This window comes from Fundulus heteroclitus, chromosome 18, assembly GCF_011125445.2.
Source record: "Fundulus heteroclitus isolate FHET01 chromosome 18, MU-UCD_Fhet_4.1, whole genome shotgun sequence".
Lineage (NCBI taxonomy): Eukaryota > Metazoa > Chordata > Actinopteri > Cyprinodontiformes > Fundulidae > Fundulus > Fundulus heteroclitus.
In genome coordinates this window covers 23,326,650-23,343,005 of record NC_046378.1, presented here as the reverse complement: position 1 = coordinate 23,343,005, position 16,356 = coordinate 23,326,650, and the positions used below count along the sequence as shown (strand labels likewise).

Below are 16,356 nucleotides of genomic sequence, written 5' to 3'. Positions count from 1 at the left end.
AACGGCGAGGATATTGAGATCCGAGATAGGATCAGAGGGTAGTGAGCTGTTTCAGCTACGATAAAGGCCAGACATTACAAATGCAGCGCCGATAGAGAGAGCATCACACCTCTCATCCCTGAATTAATGCCTCCATTCTGCCAGGGAGAATGGAGGGGGGGGGGGTGAACAGATACTAAAAAGATGGGAACATGATCATCTTTTTTTTTTTTCTTCTTCTTAATAAATCCCTAGCGACCCTCTAGGCCTCTGACCCTGTAGGCCCAGACAGGAGCCTGAGACCAAAGTCGTTTCACAGCGATCTGATGTCGTGATGCTAATAGTTTACAGGACGTGAAAGGCAGCGAGTGGAAACTAGATCAGGCCGGCTAATACGGACACTGATCCCAGTTTTTTTTCCATTTTAATGCTCTACGTCACATAGGAGAGAAAACAAAAGTACTTTTGCCACAGATGGTTGTTTTTTTTTTTTTTTAATAGGGTAGTAGTTCAGAATGCTACAGTAATTATATTATGTTCCTAACCTTTTCCAGATGTTTATTGAATACATATAGTTTTAAAAAATGTGTTGGGTTTTTTTTCAGTTCTGGTGTATTTAATGAACAGGGGTCAAGATTTCAAAATCAGATTTTATCGTATTTGATCTGCTAATCCCCAATCAGATCCAAGAATAGGAGATTTGGCAGATTCTGCATTCAGGACGATTACGTAATGTAGTTGCAGAAAAAAAATAATTCTTGTGTCGTTTCTATGCTTACATATTTTCTACATTTATTAACTCGTTGGCATTTCAACTGTGATAGACATATGGAATAAACACTTTGACGTTCTTTACATATATGTATGTTCTTTGCAGTAAACTAGTCAGGCTACCTGCTCCGGTAGAAAGCCTGTGGTCGGCTGTTGCTACTCGACTCTAACTTCAGAGCAGACCTATCTTAATAAGAATGACAGTCTCTTTTTTTTTTAAGCAAAGTGTTGTTGCCTTCATTCAGCCAGCTGACCAGCTGTGTGCAGCAACAAGTGGTGGGAGGGTCAGTACGGCACGACTTCAAGCTCTAAAAGAGAAAACTTTGACCCAGCGACTCATTTCCTGCTATCTCATAAAACTGCACTTTTCCTGGTTTTCTTTCCCAGCTGCCCATTCCCATAACAACATTTCTTCTTCCTGGTATTAGAACACACTGAGCGACTGTGGCTTGGTGGGTAGAGTAGTCGTCTGGCAATCTGAGGGTTGTGGGTTCGATTCCAGCTTCCCCCTGCAACATGTTGATGTGCACCTGGACAAGGCATTTAACCCCAAGTTGCCTACCGAGCTGCGTCTCGGTGTATGAATGCGCGTTAGTGCGAGCGACTGGGTGAATGTGGCTATAGTGTACAGCGCTTTGGGTGGTCAGCATAACTGGAAAAGCTCTATATAAGTTCTGTCCATTTACAGGAATAAGCAAAAGATGCAAAGCAGTTTTCTTTCATATGAGTTTTAAATCCAACAAAAACCTAAAAGGTAACCAGATTATACCCATTTATACATCAAAGTGACTTTTTTTTATTCGTTAAGTCCCATCCTGCTGGTTGACATGGTCGTGGATCAAAAAACAAAAAAAAAAAAACGGTGGGACTTGTTGGTTTTGACGTAATCGCCCCACATGAAGCGCCCCTCTCCAGCTAGCATCCCTGGACATCGACAGGGGCACAGGTGCAGCGCAGCCGAGTCACAGGACGGGATCCGCACCTTCCTCCGCTCCTCTCCGACCTATTTTTGACCCAGGAAGCCTCCGACCCCTGACAACAGAGCGCCGTTCAGCGCCCTTTCCGTTCTCCGTGCGTTCGCCGTACCTCACTCAGACCTCCGTATAAAAAGCCGACCCGCGGCGTCTGTCCCCGGCAGCGCGGTGAAGACGGGCGTCCGTCACTCGCGGGCCCTTTCGATACGTCTTCCCGGCTCGGCGTGATGTCTCTTCTCCACTCTTAAATTTAGCCCCGTCTAATCTGTTGCATCCAGCAATTTTCTAGACGCCTGATGACACGTCGGCATGAGCTGTGCCACGGCCCATAAAGGCAGCACGCCGATTCCTTGGCATAAATTAAAAGGCGTGCACCAAAATGCCCCGTTAGGTTAGGCGTCTATGCGCCTGGACTCTTTTTAAAACGCGTCTGGCCGGCGCTGTCACTACTCTCTAGCAAGGCCTCGTCTACTAAACGGGTTTGACACCCCCCGGTCTATACGATCAACGTCAACACAACACGTCCGGGGGGCTTCGTCTTACTCAGCCCTTTATGAGCGTGCACGACTTTTTGGAGGGGGGAAAAAAGAAAAAAAAAAAAACAGTGAGAAGGAGAGAAGGAGCATGGCTAATCCTCGCCCATAATGACAGAATAATTAGCATGCGTTAGGCTAAGTAATGAGTTGTAATTATATCGTTTATCCTGTGTTGAGAAAAATGTGATATAAAAAGGCAGCACAATGAAGGAGGAAGAATTGAGCTCAGTGGGAAGTAGGAAGAAGCATGTGTAAGAGCTCAGGCTCTCTCTATTGATTGATCCAAACATCAAACGAACCACTAGAGTAATGGAGGGGGGGGGGGGGGGGGAGTGAAGGACAGCTAAAAGCTATTTGGAGCCTTCACTGCATAAAAGACTTGACCTGTTCCACGCAGCCTACATATCAAAACCATCAAACAGCAATCAATAGACCAAAGCGGTCAACTCAACAAACAGTCACCCTACTAAAACATCAAACCCCCCCCCCCCCCAGCCCCAGCGTCGGATGATAGGCTACACTCGGCTTATCCATTACCATCAGATAAAGAGGAGATAAAACACAGAGCCTAATCCTTTCATGTGTCGTGACAGCCGCAGAAGCCTCCGAGGCATTCCTTCAGTCTGCCTCTCAAATAGTTTTATGGCGGAAGGCAGCCATTCAAGCCAGCCAGCCAGTCAAGGCTGTTCTGCTCTGTTTGTCTTATTTCACAGTTTACACGCTGTTTTATAGGTAGTTATTACGGTCGCCATGGCCATACCATACGCTTTTTTTTTTTCCCTCTCTCTTCGGTTTGAGAGTGTAATAAACGAAGAAAAAAAAAAAAAGCTGATACGCATCAAAACAGAACCTGAGAAAAGGCCCTCCTGCCGTGGAGAGGGTCTAGCGTAGCCTCCCTTCCTCCCTCGCTCTTTATCAGCCCGGCTCTCTGCCTCACGTGAAACACGGCTAGGCCCGCAGATTTGTCCTCTCTCATTCCACATCTGGAGCTGATCAGAGGGCCTCCTGGAAGCCGAGGCCTCCGGGCCTATTAATAACCGTACCGCTGGACTGCGGGTCAGACGGCAGTCAGCGGATGAGCCTGTGTCTACTAAACACACCCCCCCCTTCCCCCTTACCCGACAGGACGACTCTCACTTTTGGAAAACGAGATGGACGGCTACGCGGCTTAGCGACGAAAATCCGACTCTAAGACCCAAAATGACAGATAATGGGCCTTAAACAACTCAAGATGAAGCGCGCACATTTTGAACCAAAACAAAAGGCGGTAAATCGCTGTAAACTGCAGGGTTTGCTCGGCTGGAAGGAAAGGCGAACGCTTTCCCGAAGTTTTCCCACTCGTTTTTATTTTCAAAGATCTGGAAAAGAAACGGTGCTTATGAAAACGACTGCTATGATTAGTGAAGTTTAACAAACAGATCTGAGACAAATATGTACCGTTCTAGGAACAGCGGTCGGTGGGGGCCACACAAAATCTGTCTAGGGGCCGCAAACGGCCCCCGGGCCGCATTTTGGACACCTCTGGGATAGAGGGTCAATAAAAAGTTCAATAGACAGTTTTCCTTCCTTTTTGCATTCTAGCCTTTCATGTCTGTTAACACTACAGTCATTACTAGAGCCAGGAACGCTCCATCACCAAGCTTCAAAGAGTTCAGAACACGTGTTGTTCCTTTAAAGACTTACAGTTTTGTTAAAAGGTTGGTTGAATAAGAGGTTGATAGTTATCAATATCCATCAATATGATTTCTATTTTTTCTACTATTTCTACTATTTTCTTATCGTCCAGCCCTACACTGCTAAAACGGAACTAGAAATAAGTAAAATATTGTTTAAAATGAGTGTATTTGTCCTTGATTTGAGCAGGTAAATAAGATGATTTGCCAATGGAATAAGATTTTTGCACTTAAAATGGGAACAATTCATCTCAATCATCTTATTTCAAGTGCAGGATATCTAATTATCTTATTTTAGGGGTCTAAATACTCAATCTATTGGCAGACAATCTTATTTACCTGCTCAAATCAAGGATTAAAACACTAACTTTAAGAACATTTTACTTATTTTTAGATCCGTTTTTGCAGTGTGGTAACATCACTGAAAACCTAAATACAATAAATGACATTTCTGTCTCCATCGGGTACATTTGCTGCTGCGCCTTTACTTCTCAACAAGCACAAAACGTAACGCATGCCTATATCTGTTACAGCAGACAACCGTTGATGACACACACGCGGGCATATTAATTATACCAACGGGGTAGTAATCAGTAAAAACTGACGAGGCATCCACCGCTTATGGGAGCGGCCCGTTTCTCGCTGGGATGCCGTAACCCGCCGGCGGAGGCTGAAGCGCCGAGGGATCCGGGGGCGTTGGTGAGGGGGGAAGAGGCTACGCCTAGGAATTGGTATTCAGCCTAAAAAAGGTTGGATCTCTCCCCGGTAATTGCTCAAACAAGTTCAAGTTCAAGGAGGCTAGACCTGCTGAATGCCAGACAGATGGTGAAGTCATCATCTGCTTATGCTAAAAGGTTAGGCCCGTCAGACAGCCCAGGTCAGGGCCGGGCCGCGGGGGTCACGCCACCTCTGAACCGTGGCTCCAGCCTGACAGCTGCACGGCCCAAAGGCTGGAGGGGGGGGGGGGGGGGGGACGCTCGATGAATTTAACAGCTATCGGACATCGTTTGTACTGAATTTCCCACGTTTCAGTGGACAATGTCAGGGATCAATTTTAGCTTAATCAGACTACTCCTGTGCGTTGACAACAGCAGGGTGCATCACTATCACGCTACATCACGCCCACCACAAAGGGGAGCGGGCTCCTTTAAATCACTCCGGTGAACAGACACATAAGCAGCTCCGGGCTTTTTTCAACAGTTGCAAAAAAAAAATTAAAAAAAAATCTCCTCACTTCAGCAAAGTTTTCCCGACCAACGACACAACCACAAAGCACAAATAAAAAATAAAAAAATAAAATAAAAATGAGCCGAGCCCATACCCAACGCAGAGGACAATCTGCAGAGCGTAACCCGCCTCCCCCCCCCCGCCCCATCTGACACAAATGTGCACCTGTGAATTCGGGGTAGTCGAATCATCATAATCGCTGGTAGTTTTTCTGCTGAGCCCAGCCAGCAGTGTGTGTTATTTTTAGAGGGCTGACACAGAAGCAAGCCGCCCATTTACTATGCGAGAGGCCAGAGGAACCTGGTGTAAACCGGCGAAAACGAGGACATCCGCACGACAAAAAAAAAAAAAAAAAAAAAAAAAAAAAAAAGGTGGAGAGTGAGACCACCGAAGTCACACAGGAATCAATCAATCCCAAACGTGACCCGGGATCAGCTTGTTTTGGTATTTGTTGTCTAGTTTCTACGTCTGTATACCGTTTAAACAATAAAATCCTTTTTTTTGTTGCAATAAGCAGATTTGACTCACGTAAACCGCTTAGAAGAAAAAGTTGAGCAACTGTTTTCCGTGTGATGAGGCTGGTGGGCGGGGGCCGACTATGGATCCGGCAACTAAAGCCGTGATTGACACCGAGAATTACACGGAGTGAGCTATTAGCAGATAGCAAGGCGTATCATAATTCAATCCCTCCTCCATCAAAGTGCACCAATATCATAATTCAATACTACGAACCATTAGGCTGCTGCACACCAATATCATAATTCAATCCTGAGGCCATCAGCGCTTGCCAATATCATAATTCAATACTTGGACCATTAAGACGCACCAATAGGCCTATTAGAATTCAATACCTATGGTCAATGGTCTAAGAGCACACTGATACTGGAGTCATGGGTTGACATGGGATAAGCTCTCCACATGAGGCTACTCAGACCCTTTTTAGCCCCGACACCGTGATAACTGGGAGATAAACAACACTAAAATTAGGTATAGGACGGGCGGCTCACCCAATGGCCTGGCCTCAGAGGATAGCGAGCCTCCACAGAGCATTAGTGAGAGAAAGACCATTCACTGCGCTTACAGAGAGGGAGACAGAAAGACTACAAATATGCCCAGTAATCCTGAATATTTACTTCAGGTATATATCCCTCAAGTACCTCGACGGAGTCAAGACTACTTCTTGTTCTGCGCGACTGAATTCTCCCCGTCGACATCTCTCTCGCCACTTCAAACGGTGACAATTATAATCAGCGTCAGCTACCTGAGTCATAAGAGAATCTGTTTCTAGAGGGCATGATTTACCAGGTTTTTTTTTCCTCCTCATTCTCACCAAATCAATTGTTTATCTCGATTTTCTGTTTGATCTAAAAATCAAGGCCACACTCCTAATACCGCTTACTTCCACGATAAAAGACTTTTGATGGACCAGTAAGCCGGCGAGTCCCAAGTTTCCCCTCAAGCTGGTTGAGGATGTTAAAATATATCCGGTTCCTCTGTGGTCAAAACTTCCAGTTTTCAGGTCTGCGAATGAATCAACAGCGCCCCTTAATGCGCTGTGTGACAAGTTTGGCAAAGACTACAAATACGAAACAAGTTGGGGACGCATCCTTTGACCCGTGTACGCCGTTGACTTGTTGAGCGAGGGCGGTTTACCCGTATCAGCAGTTCAGACCTGACAGAAAACCCGATATGGGAAGGAAAAGCCTCATTAGCGCATCTCTGCTAGTCCTTTAATCCATTTCCAGGATTAAAGGACTGATGTCTCAGAAGGATCTGGAAAAACTAATCCATGCGTTTATTTTTAGTAGAATTGATTACTGCAACTCTTTTTTTCACAGGTCTGCCTAAAAAGTGGATCAGACAGCTGCAGCTGATCCAGAACGCTGCTGCCCGCGTCCTCACTAAGACTAAGAAAGTAGAGAACATCACCCCAGTTCTAAAGTCCTTACACTGACTCCCTGTATCTCAGAGAATAGACTTAAAAATACTTCTGTTAGTTTATAAATCCCTGAATGTCTTAGCACCTAAATACATCACAGACTTGTTATCAGTGCATCAACCCTCCAGACCACTAAGGTCTTCTGGCTCCAGCCTGCTCTGCATACCTAGAACCAGAACTAAACACGGAGAAGCAGCATTTAGTTCCTATGCTCCACTTATCTGGAACAAACTTCCAGAAAACTGTAAAAGTGCGGAAAGCCTGAGTTCCTTTAAATCAAGGTTAAAAACACATTTGTTTAGGATTGTCTTTGACTGTTCTAGTTAAACTGTTCTACTGAAACATCACTAGTTCAACTTTTTTAGTCCAATTGTTTTTAATGTTCTATTTTGTTTCTACATTTTATTCCTACTTGCTTTTATTCTGTTTTATTTTCCTATATTTTAAATCATGTAAAACACTTTGCATTGTCTCTGGACTGAATTGTGCTATATAAATAAATTTGCCTTGCTTTGCTTTGGCCAAGCAGGACGTATTTTACTCACCAATTCATTTCCCCTACGCAGATAACGCAACGCCGACCAGAGTCAAAGCCAATTCCTCACCAACAGGAGTTCTTTGGTTCTTATAGAGAGCGCACTCTTTGGATCTTTCTCTTTTACGCCTATATAAGTGATATGCTTTACACGTGAAAGTAGGCGACAGCCATCTTTAACAGGAAGGCTTAACTATTTAACGAACAAAGTGTATATTTTTTATCTATATTTCCACAAACTCCTAATCCTTCTCCCTTAGCTGCACGCGTTCGTTTTAACTCGTCATCCTATGGTCTATTTGATTAATAGCTAGGGCTGGGCGATATGGATTAAAAAGTAAATCTCCGACTTTAACATATCAAATTCGATTAATCGATTTTTTTCCTCCTTTTTGTTTCACAAAAAGAAATTGTTTTAAAACCTTGCTTTTATGTCAAGCATTTCATCAGGGAGTTGACCTGAATTCAAAGTGCAACTAAAAACAAGCTGTGAAACATGCTTGTAAAACAAGATGGCAGCCGTGCCATTATAAACAATGAAAATATAACAAAACATTTGCTGCTAGTGGTATTACACATTGAGATAAGAACAGGCTTCACTGCACTTGTGAACTTCAAACTAAGTTAAAAAAAAAAGTAAATAAAGTACCTCGTATTATGGTTAAAAAAAAAGTTTCCACTTAACAATATTTTGACAATATATTTGCCTAAACATATATTCAGCATCACATGCTGTTCTCTTCATGGAAACCCAATGAGTGTATTGGCGAAATAAAAATCCAGATTTTCCAAAAATGAAATCTTAAAGAATTGTAAATTCGTATTAATCGATTAAATCGATTTATTGCCCAGCCCTACTTATAGCCAAAAGTAAACGAGAAATGTTGGCAAATATATTGGTGGATCGTCACCATACACAAGCACACACACACACACAACGCTGTAAACCTGACAAGCGTTAGGAAGCAAAGACGCCTGGAAAACAAACAGAAAGGAGCTACAGTTAACCAGAAAAGTGAAAAGTGAGGCGAGGTTGGTTGTTTACACCCCACTGGGCCGTCTATTCTTACTCTGCCACACGTTCGCCTGACGATCGTCCTCGGTTAACTCCTCAGGCTTGGCGGCACCAGGCGAGGGGAGGCTTTAAACCCAAAAGGGGGACCTTGCGTCGACTCTGCAGGAATACAGAGCGGCGCAATAATGGATGCTTCTGTCATGAGACGCGATGAAACCCTATGATGCTGTTGGTGAAGGAGACTCCAAGTGGGTCTGTAAATAATGCCTGTCACTTGGAAACAGGCCTCAGGAAACTACCCCCCTCTGCTCGTGTTGCTGGTTGGTGGAGGGGGAAGGGGAGAAGGCTCATTTTTAAAAAGTTAGCGAGCAAAATTAGTAAAAGAAATCTTCTGCGTGTGTATTTCAGCCACATTTTTTTGAGAAAACAAAACATACAACAACAAAGTAGAGAGCTGATTTGCGGCTCATACCACCCCCCCCCCCCCACCACCAGCCCCGCCTGGTACTACTTATGATCTCAGCAACTAAGACACAAAACAGACAGCAGTCTATAAAGAGTTATAACAGATGTTATTGATTTTACTGATAGTGTGACTGCCAAAATACAATGTAACACTCGCTGTCAAACCATTAAATCATTTACTGTTGAGAACTCTTTAAGGCTTGCGCTTGTATTTTTAAACACTTTGGGAAATTTTAGTTAGAGAGTAAAAGCATACAAAGATTTACACCGTAGAAAAAAAAAATGGAAAGAAATGTGCTCACGGTATAGGCAACAATAAGGTTTGGAAAATAGTGCTGGGCCATGACGTTTTGGCCTCAACAAGCTCTCAGCAATATATATATATATAACTATATATATATATATATATATATATATATATATATATATATAGTATATATAGATATAGATATATAGATATATATATATATACTATATATATATAGTAAAGATATATATTAGATATAGATATAAAAACACACACATATATTATATATATATATATATATATATATTATATATGATATATATATATAAAAAAACACATATATATACATATATATATATATATATATATATATATATATATATATATATATATAGTTTATATGTTTGGAGAAAGAAAATTGCTTTAATATAAAAACAGCACAATGATACAGTCAGTTTGAAAACAGAAAGATAGGAACGACGATCGCTATTGGTCAAGAAACGCGTTCTAGCTACATCTGCAATTATGCTATCTTTTATCGGAGTTTCACAGCTAACGACGGCTTCTTACAACACGTGATAAAGCCAAGGTATGCTTTATATGTGGTCTTAGCTAAATACTTTGAAATTTACAGAAATGTAAACAAAAAAAAAAAAAAAAGAGATCCAGCCTAAGCTAAACATTTGTCAGCAGTTTTACCAAGAGCTTCAATCGACTGACTCCATCTGTTCCTGCATCGTCTTCTAGACTCATTAAGCACGCCGTATCTTCTACAGAGACGCAGTAAGACACGGGTAAGAATCGTCTTAGGTGAACACCACAGGCAGACCATGGTGTTCACCTTCGCCTGGCTCAGCATATCTGGTTGTGTAAGTCGGGGTAAACTGTAAAGCCGTAAAAAATGGTACCAACGTTAGACAGCGCACCCTCTCCAGACATACTTGCTGATATGGTAAACATCGAGGGAGGAGGTTTTTTTTTTTTTTTTCCCACTGACAGTTGCCCACTTCTGTCTGTGTCTGCCCCAATGCCTTGACAGTAAAACCTCAGAGACAGAGGACAAAGACCGTACCAGAGCAGACCCAAGGACAGACTGGAGACCTGACATGCACTTGTTCTTTTTTTTTCTCTGACTCATGCTTAGTCGCTCAGCGCCGCACAGTGAAACTTCAGTCCCGATGCCAGGTTCTGTCACTGGGCAGAGCAGCAAGTTGGCTACAGTAAAACCATGACGTGATGCCCCCCCCCCACACCCCTTTTCCTCTGTGCTCCCCCGGCCTGTGCAGCAACAGAGGGGTAAAAATATCCCAGCAGTGGGTTCAGACAACCAGCTCATAAATTAACACTAAAACTCCTGCAGACAACAGTGAGCCAGTCGTTGAGAGATTTATACCACTCGGGTTGCCACTGACCACAGCTCCGGGATCGGCTTACAGAACCCTTTCCCTAAATTTACCCATTAGGAGGAGGCGAATTAAGCGCGGCGTCTGGATCAATTTCCCCCCTTCGAGTCGCTGTTTAGCCTCACGCTAAAGTAGTCCACTGCTTCTCAAAGTGGCTCTGGGGTGTGTTTTTTTTCTTCTTTTTTTCCAGGAAATATTACGAGGTGAGATGTGGCCTATTAGGCCGCGGCTGGGACCCGAGCGGCCCCGTTCTTTCGTTTTCTCGACTACTTGCACGGGAAAATACAAGCTGTGGGCTCAGGTACCGGCCGTTCACCCGTATCTTATTAAGGCTCGCCTCTAATGAAGAGCCGTTTCTCAAGCGGACAGGCGATGCTCCGGCGAACTGCTCGGCTGGGTCTGAAAAAATAAAAGGATGGGGGGGAAAAAGTAAAAACAACAGGAGAGAAGAGTGATGACCCCCCCCCCCCCCCCTCTCTGTCTGTCTCTCTCTAAAGAATCTCAACTCTGTAATGGACAGAGAGGGATTACAGACGTTAAAACCTCCTCCATCTGTAATTCACTGTCACCCTGCCATCATCTCTGAATCACTGATCCACTCTGCAAGTGTGCAAGACCTTGCTAAAAGCATCACAGTTGCACCCATTTGTGTTTGTAGTGGTGGTGGCGGCGGTGGATGGGGGGGGGGGAAGAAAAGAAGAGGGAAAAAAAAATAAAAATCATGCAGAGACAACTTAACAGCTTACTGTGCTGTTTCAAAGCACTCTCTGTCCTCTTAACAACCACCTAGCTTGTTTCCCACACAGGGAATGGGACACACTGATCAAATAAGATTTTAATGAACATCAGCATTCGGAGCGAGGAACAGACGCCGCGATCGCTTAAAGCTACTGACATCTCGGCTGGGTTGCAGTTTCATCTTCAAAAAAAAAAAAAAAAAGGGGGGGAAACAAGAAAGAAAAGATTCCTGAAAGAAAACAGGCTTCCGGTGTGTGTGCGTGTGTGTGTGTGTGTGTGCGTGTGTGCGTGGTCGGCCATGTCCGTCCGATCACAGGGAACGAAGCAAATGAGGAGTCAACTGGCTGACGAGGCTGTGTGTAGGTTCTGATCATATCATTCCAGACACATATTATCCTAAAAAAAATAAAGTAAATAAAATAAAAAATAAAAAACAGGAGTAAGGGGGGGGGGGGATAAGAAGAAAAGGTTGTTCTCTGAAGGCTTTCCTCTAGGAGCCTCTCAGTGGGAGGGAGAGTAAATAAGATGTCATCAATAATAGAAAGTGAATGTTCTGAGCGGTTCTGCGCTCTCTCTCACACACACACACACACACACACAACACACACACACACCAGCTCCGGCTGATTCCTATCCTGCAGACAGGCCTGCCAACCGCCAGCCCTTTTTTGCACACGCTCAGATTCACTGTCCTGACTAATCGCTTGTGATAGGGGCCTTTGCCATAATTACCCAGGGCTTTATCGCAAACTTATGCGATGCATTTTTCATGTCCTAGCTGCTGGCAGTGCCTCCACTGTCCGTGCTGGCTGTCAATCTACGAGGAGGGGGGGGGGGGGGGGGGGATGTTAAATAAAATAATAATAATAATGGCTCTCAGACCAGCTTTCACACATACACACACACGCGCGCAGAAAGCAGACCAGAAAAGGGCAAAATAGGTGAAAGCAGGGTGAAGGGTCAGAGAGAGGAGGGAAAAAATGGAGAGAGAAAAAAAAAAAGGAAGGGAGGGGGAGGAGAGGAAGTCAAGGATGTTGGGAGGGAGGTGTGGGGGGGTGGGGGGTGATAGCTGGTACAGATGCAATGATCAGCCTTTTCCTTGCTGTCTGCAAATTCCAGTAGTGACTAAACCCGATTGGGGTTTTTTTTTTGGATGCCAACACGTGAAACAGGGGGGAAAAAATGTGCTGCAGGTCTTTTCACAGAGGTATTGCTTTAAAATCCAAGAGAAAAATAAAAGGAATGATTATGCATTAAAGAGTGTGCTGCCTGGTGTTACATTTACAGACCCCCCCCCCAACAGAGAAATTAGTTTGTCCGTTTCAAAGCATTGGAAAAAAAGTTAATCTCTCAGTACCAACGCCGATTTGGACCGTTTGCCAATTCTTTGGTATATTCTTCTTCTTCTCCTTTATCATTAAAGCAACTGGTTTGACTTCCTGGTACAGCGCACGTCTCCGCAGTTAAGAAATCAAAGTTTTGAGAAGGACTCCAAGCAAATGTCGTCTTAAAAGAAAGTACGCGAGGGGTTATGCAGTTCTGAATAAAATAAACAAGGATAGAATTACAAGATCAACCCGATTTATCCATCAACGCTTAGCAATTGTGACGATACTAGCTGAAAATCTGAAAAAAAAATTAAATAAATCATCTTTCCAAATCTGAACAGAATCAACATCTCAAATAAAAAAAAAAAGATCCTTGAAAATAAAGCGTTAGCCTAGTGAAACCTTTACTCGTAAAAATAAAAAAAAAAATACAAAAATAGAGCAATTTCTATGCTTATTTGGTAGTTGGATCATTAAAGATTGAGACAAACATGAAAAAGATAATATAAAACTAGCCAATTGTAGACTGACTTATCCTACAACACCAACCATTATTGTATTTATTTTCATGGGGGGAGTCGGGGGGCGCTTGCCCAGGCCCGTCTTTCAGAGAAGAACCGCCACTGTCTCTAACAGATAACAGATAGTCAGGAAAGACAAGAGAACGCTATCTCATTTTTTTTATACATTTTTTTTTTTTTTTTTTTTACATAATGCATGAACAAGGGGGCAACGGGTAGGAGGACCAAATAGGATCAAATAAATAGGAGAAGTGAAGCCTTGATGATGTGGCATAAGTGCAACACAAAGCCCGCTGGGAAGACTTGCTCACTGTCCTTTTGTCTACCCAGTCACTGGGGCATCATGACCCAAATAAAAGTTTAAAAAACCCCGAGCTTTGCGCAGCTCACAAAATAATGTATGAACAATCGAGGGTGGGGGGGGGCTAAAGCCTACATAATGCAATCTTTATGTTAATGACGGCGGCGAGCGGGCAACTAATATTCATAAATTATGATTTGAAATTCAGCAACGCGTGTTAAATGCCACGGGAGAAGAAGAAGAAGAAGAAGAAAAAAACAACAGAGCCATTGTCTCGCGCGTCTTGTGATAGGTCAAACATGGTCTAATATATTCCGGCCCAATATGTTTTTTTTTTTTTTTTCATATCTCCTGCGTGGAGCGTGGGGGGTGTTAAGAGGAGGAAAGGGGGGGGGGGGGTGCATTTTAAGGAGTTTATCACATCCACAAGGTCACGGTCTGACACATTTCTAACATTCGTGCTGCTAACTGTCCCGTTCTGTCCACTTCCACAGACGTGGCAATGTCTGTTTAAAAAAAAAAAAAAAAAAAAAAAAAAAAAACTCACTGTCAAGTGGGAATGCCGACAGGAGGTGGAGGTGGTGGTGGAGGGGGGGAAGAGCCGAGCTCATCAGACATAATCACCGAAACGACTTCCATATAAACTGTTCCAAAACCGTTAGCCCGTAACGTCGCTAAACTTCCTAAAATGTCTCCGGCAAAAACAGCACAAAAAGCCCCAAAAAACAGCTCCCGTGTGTCTCTACGGTCGGTGTCGCCACAGCGCCACCGTGTAAACCAGTCGCACTTATTTTATTTTTATTTTTTTTTTTTTTTTTTTTTCCCCTCCCCTTCCTTCCTTCCTTCCCCCCCGAAACGATCCAACCTCACGGCGGCTAAAGCGCCGCGGCTAACTACGGCTACTACTCGCTCCGGTTAAAAGTTGAACAACACGCAATAAAGATAGCCAGCCGAGAGCTCCTTCTTCTGTAACCCCCCGCCACCAAAGCCCCGCCGTTTAGCTTTCTATTTCGGCGCATCACCCCCCCGCGGCGTCGCCCCGGCTTGCCCCGGTTTGCAGGGTTCCCCGATCGATGTTGAATTGAACAAAGAGGATCAATTTCTGATCAGCGAGAGAGCCACTTTCATCAATGCGAGGGACGAGGTCCCGGATTCTCTTCCGAAACAAACCTACGGAGGCTGCTGGCGAAATAAAACCACCCAAAAAAATAAAAACGCCGGGGCCGGCGAGAGCGCCGACGCGGCCGAAGGGAGACCGAGAGGCCGGGCGGCGAGAACGGAGCTCGGACTGACCTGTAGTTGTTGTAAGTCAAAGCGCTTCCAATATTGAAACATCGATCCTGCATTGGCCGCCATCTTGAGACATATTGAGACAGGAATGAGATGCTGATAGAGAGCGCGGGGGTTGGAGTTCAGTGGAGAGGACCGGGCGGCGGGAAGACCCGGACTGGATCGGCGCCGCCGCACGGCCCCGGAGACGGCTGCTCCGTGGAGCGGAGCCAGCACGCCGGCGTGTCTCCTTAATAACGCCATTATAATTGCTTAAATAGCATTTTATCAACATTGAGAAATTACAGGTAAACAGCTAAACTGGTACTTCAATACGAATCTTCTTCTTTTTTTCAGGAGTGAAATAAAAAAAAGTGGACTGAAAGAAAAACTGATGTTTTAATGTATCAAGAGCGCCCCCCCCCCTCAACAAATCGCGCTGCAAAAGTATAAATACCCCTTGAACTTTGCCACATTAGAGCCACAAGCGTCAACGTGTTTACTGGTATTTACGTGACAGACATACTCAGATTAGTGCAAGAAAATTAGTACTAAAAGTAAAATTCTGAAAAGTGTGGCATGCATATGCATTCAGTGTCCACTGGAGTAGCCATCAGTTTGCCAGGTTCAGATTCATCCAATGAGAACTCTGCCGTTTATTAATGGACTGTCTTTTTTTAATTAAACTTATTTGAGTGTGATTTTGTTTTGGATGGATTTGGGATTGAAGAGTAGAGCCTGCGGCTGAACAGCTGATTTTGTTCGTTGTACATATTTAATGGAGCTGGTGCTGTGCTGTAGTTGGATGACACACGCTGATGCGGAGCACGCTAATGAAGTTGCTTATTGTCGTTCGTCATAACTGATTTAGTAGTAGGCGGTGATCGTATGTGACGGAGTAGTCCTGGAAGGCTGCTAAAATTGCACAGTGTATACCGGCCATAATACATGTAAAATACTACTTATCAATAAAGCTCATCTTGGTTCTGATGATTTTCTTTTTTCCAATTGAAATGTTCCTTTACATTTTTTAAAAATTGTGTATCCAAACTTTTAGAAATTACTGCTTTTTCTTGAAGTCCACTTTTTAAGTAGTGATGGCTGAAATTCTCTGCACCACGAAGGTTTTTCATGTTTTAATCATGTAGCTGAAATTGTTGATTTTGTAAGAAGAAATATATATATACAGGACTGTCTCAGGAAATTAGAATATTGTGATAAAGTTCTTTATTTTCTGCAATGCAATTAAAAAACATGAAATGTCATACATTCTGGATTCATTACAAATCGACTGAAATATCGCAAGCCTTTTATTGTTTTAATATCGCTGATTATGGCGTACAGCTGAAGAGAACTCAAAAATCCTATCTCAAAATATTTGAATATTTCCTCAGACCAAGTAAAAAAAAAAATAATTATAACAGCATTACATTGC

The 16,356-nt window shown here is 43.5% G+C and overlaps 1 protein-coding gene across 1 annotated transcript in view; it reads right to left on the bottom strand.

Annotated features, from left to right (window-relative positions):
• cux1a (cut-like homeobox 1a) overlaps positions 1 to 15,107 on the bottom strand; it is a gene marked incomplete in the record, with an annotated part of 82,915 nt that extends 67,808 nt beyond the window's left edge. The window contains 1 exon segment of the mRNA XM_036149824.1: positions 14,946 to 15,107. Within this exon segment, the coding sequence (XP_036005717.1) occupies positions 14,946 to 15,008 (63 nt within the window).
• Between the last annotated feature and the right edge of the window lie 1,249 nt (positions 15,108 to 16,356).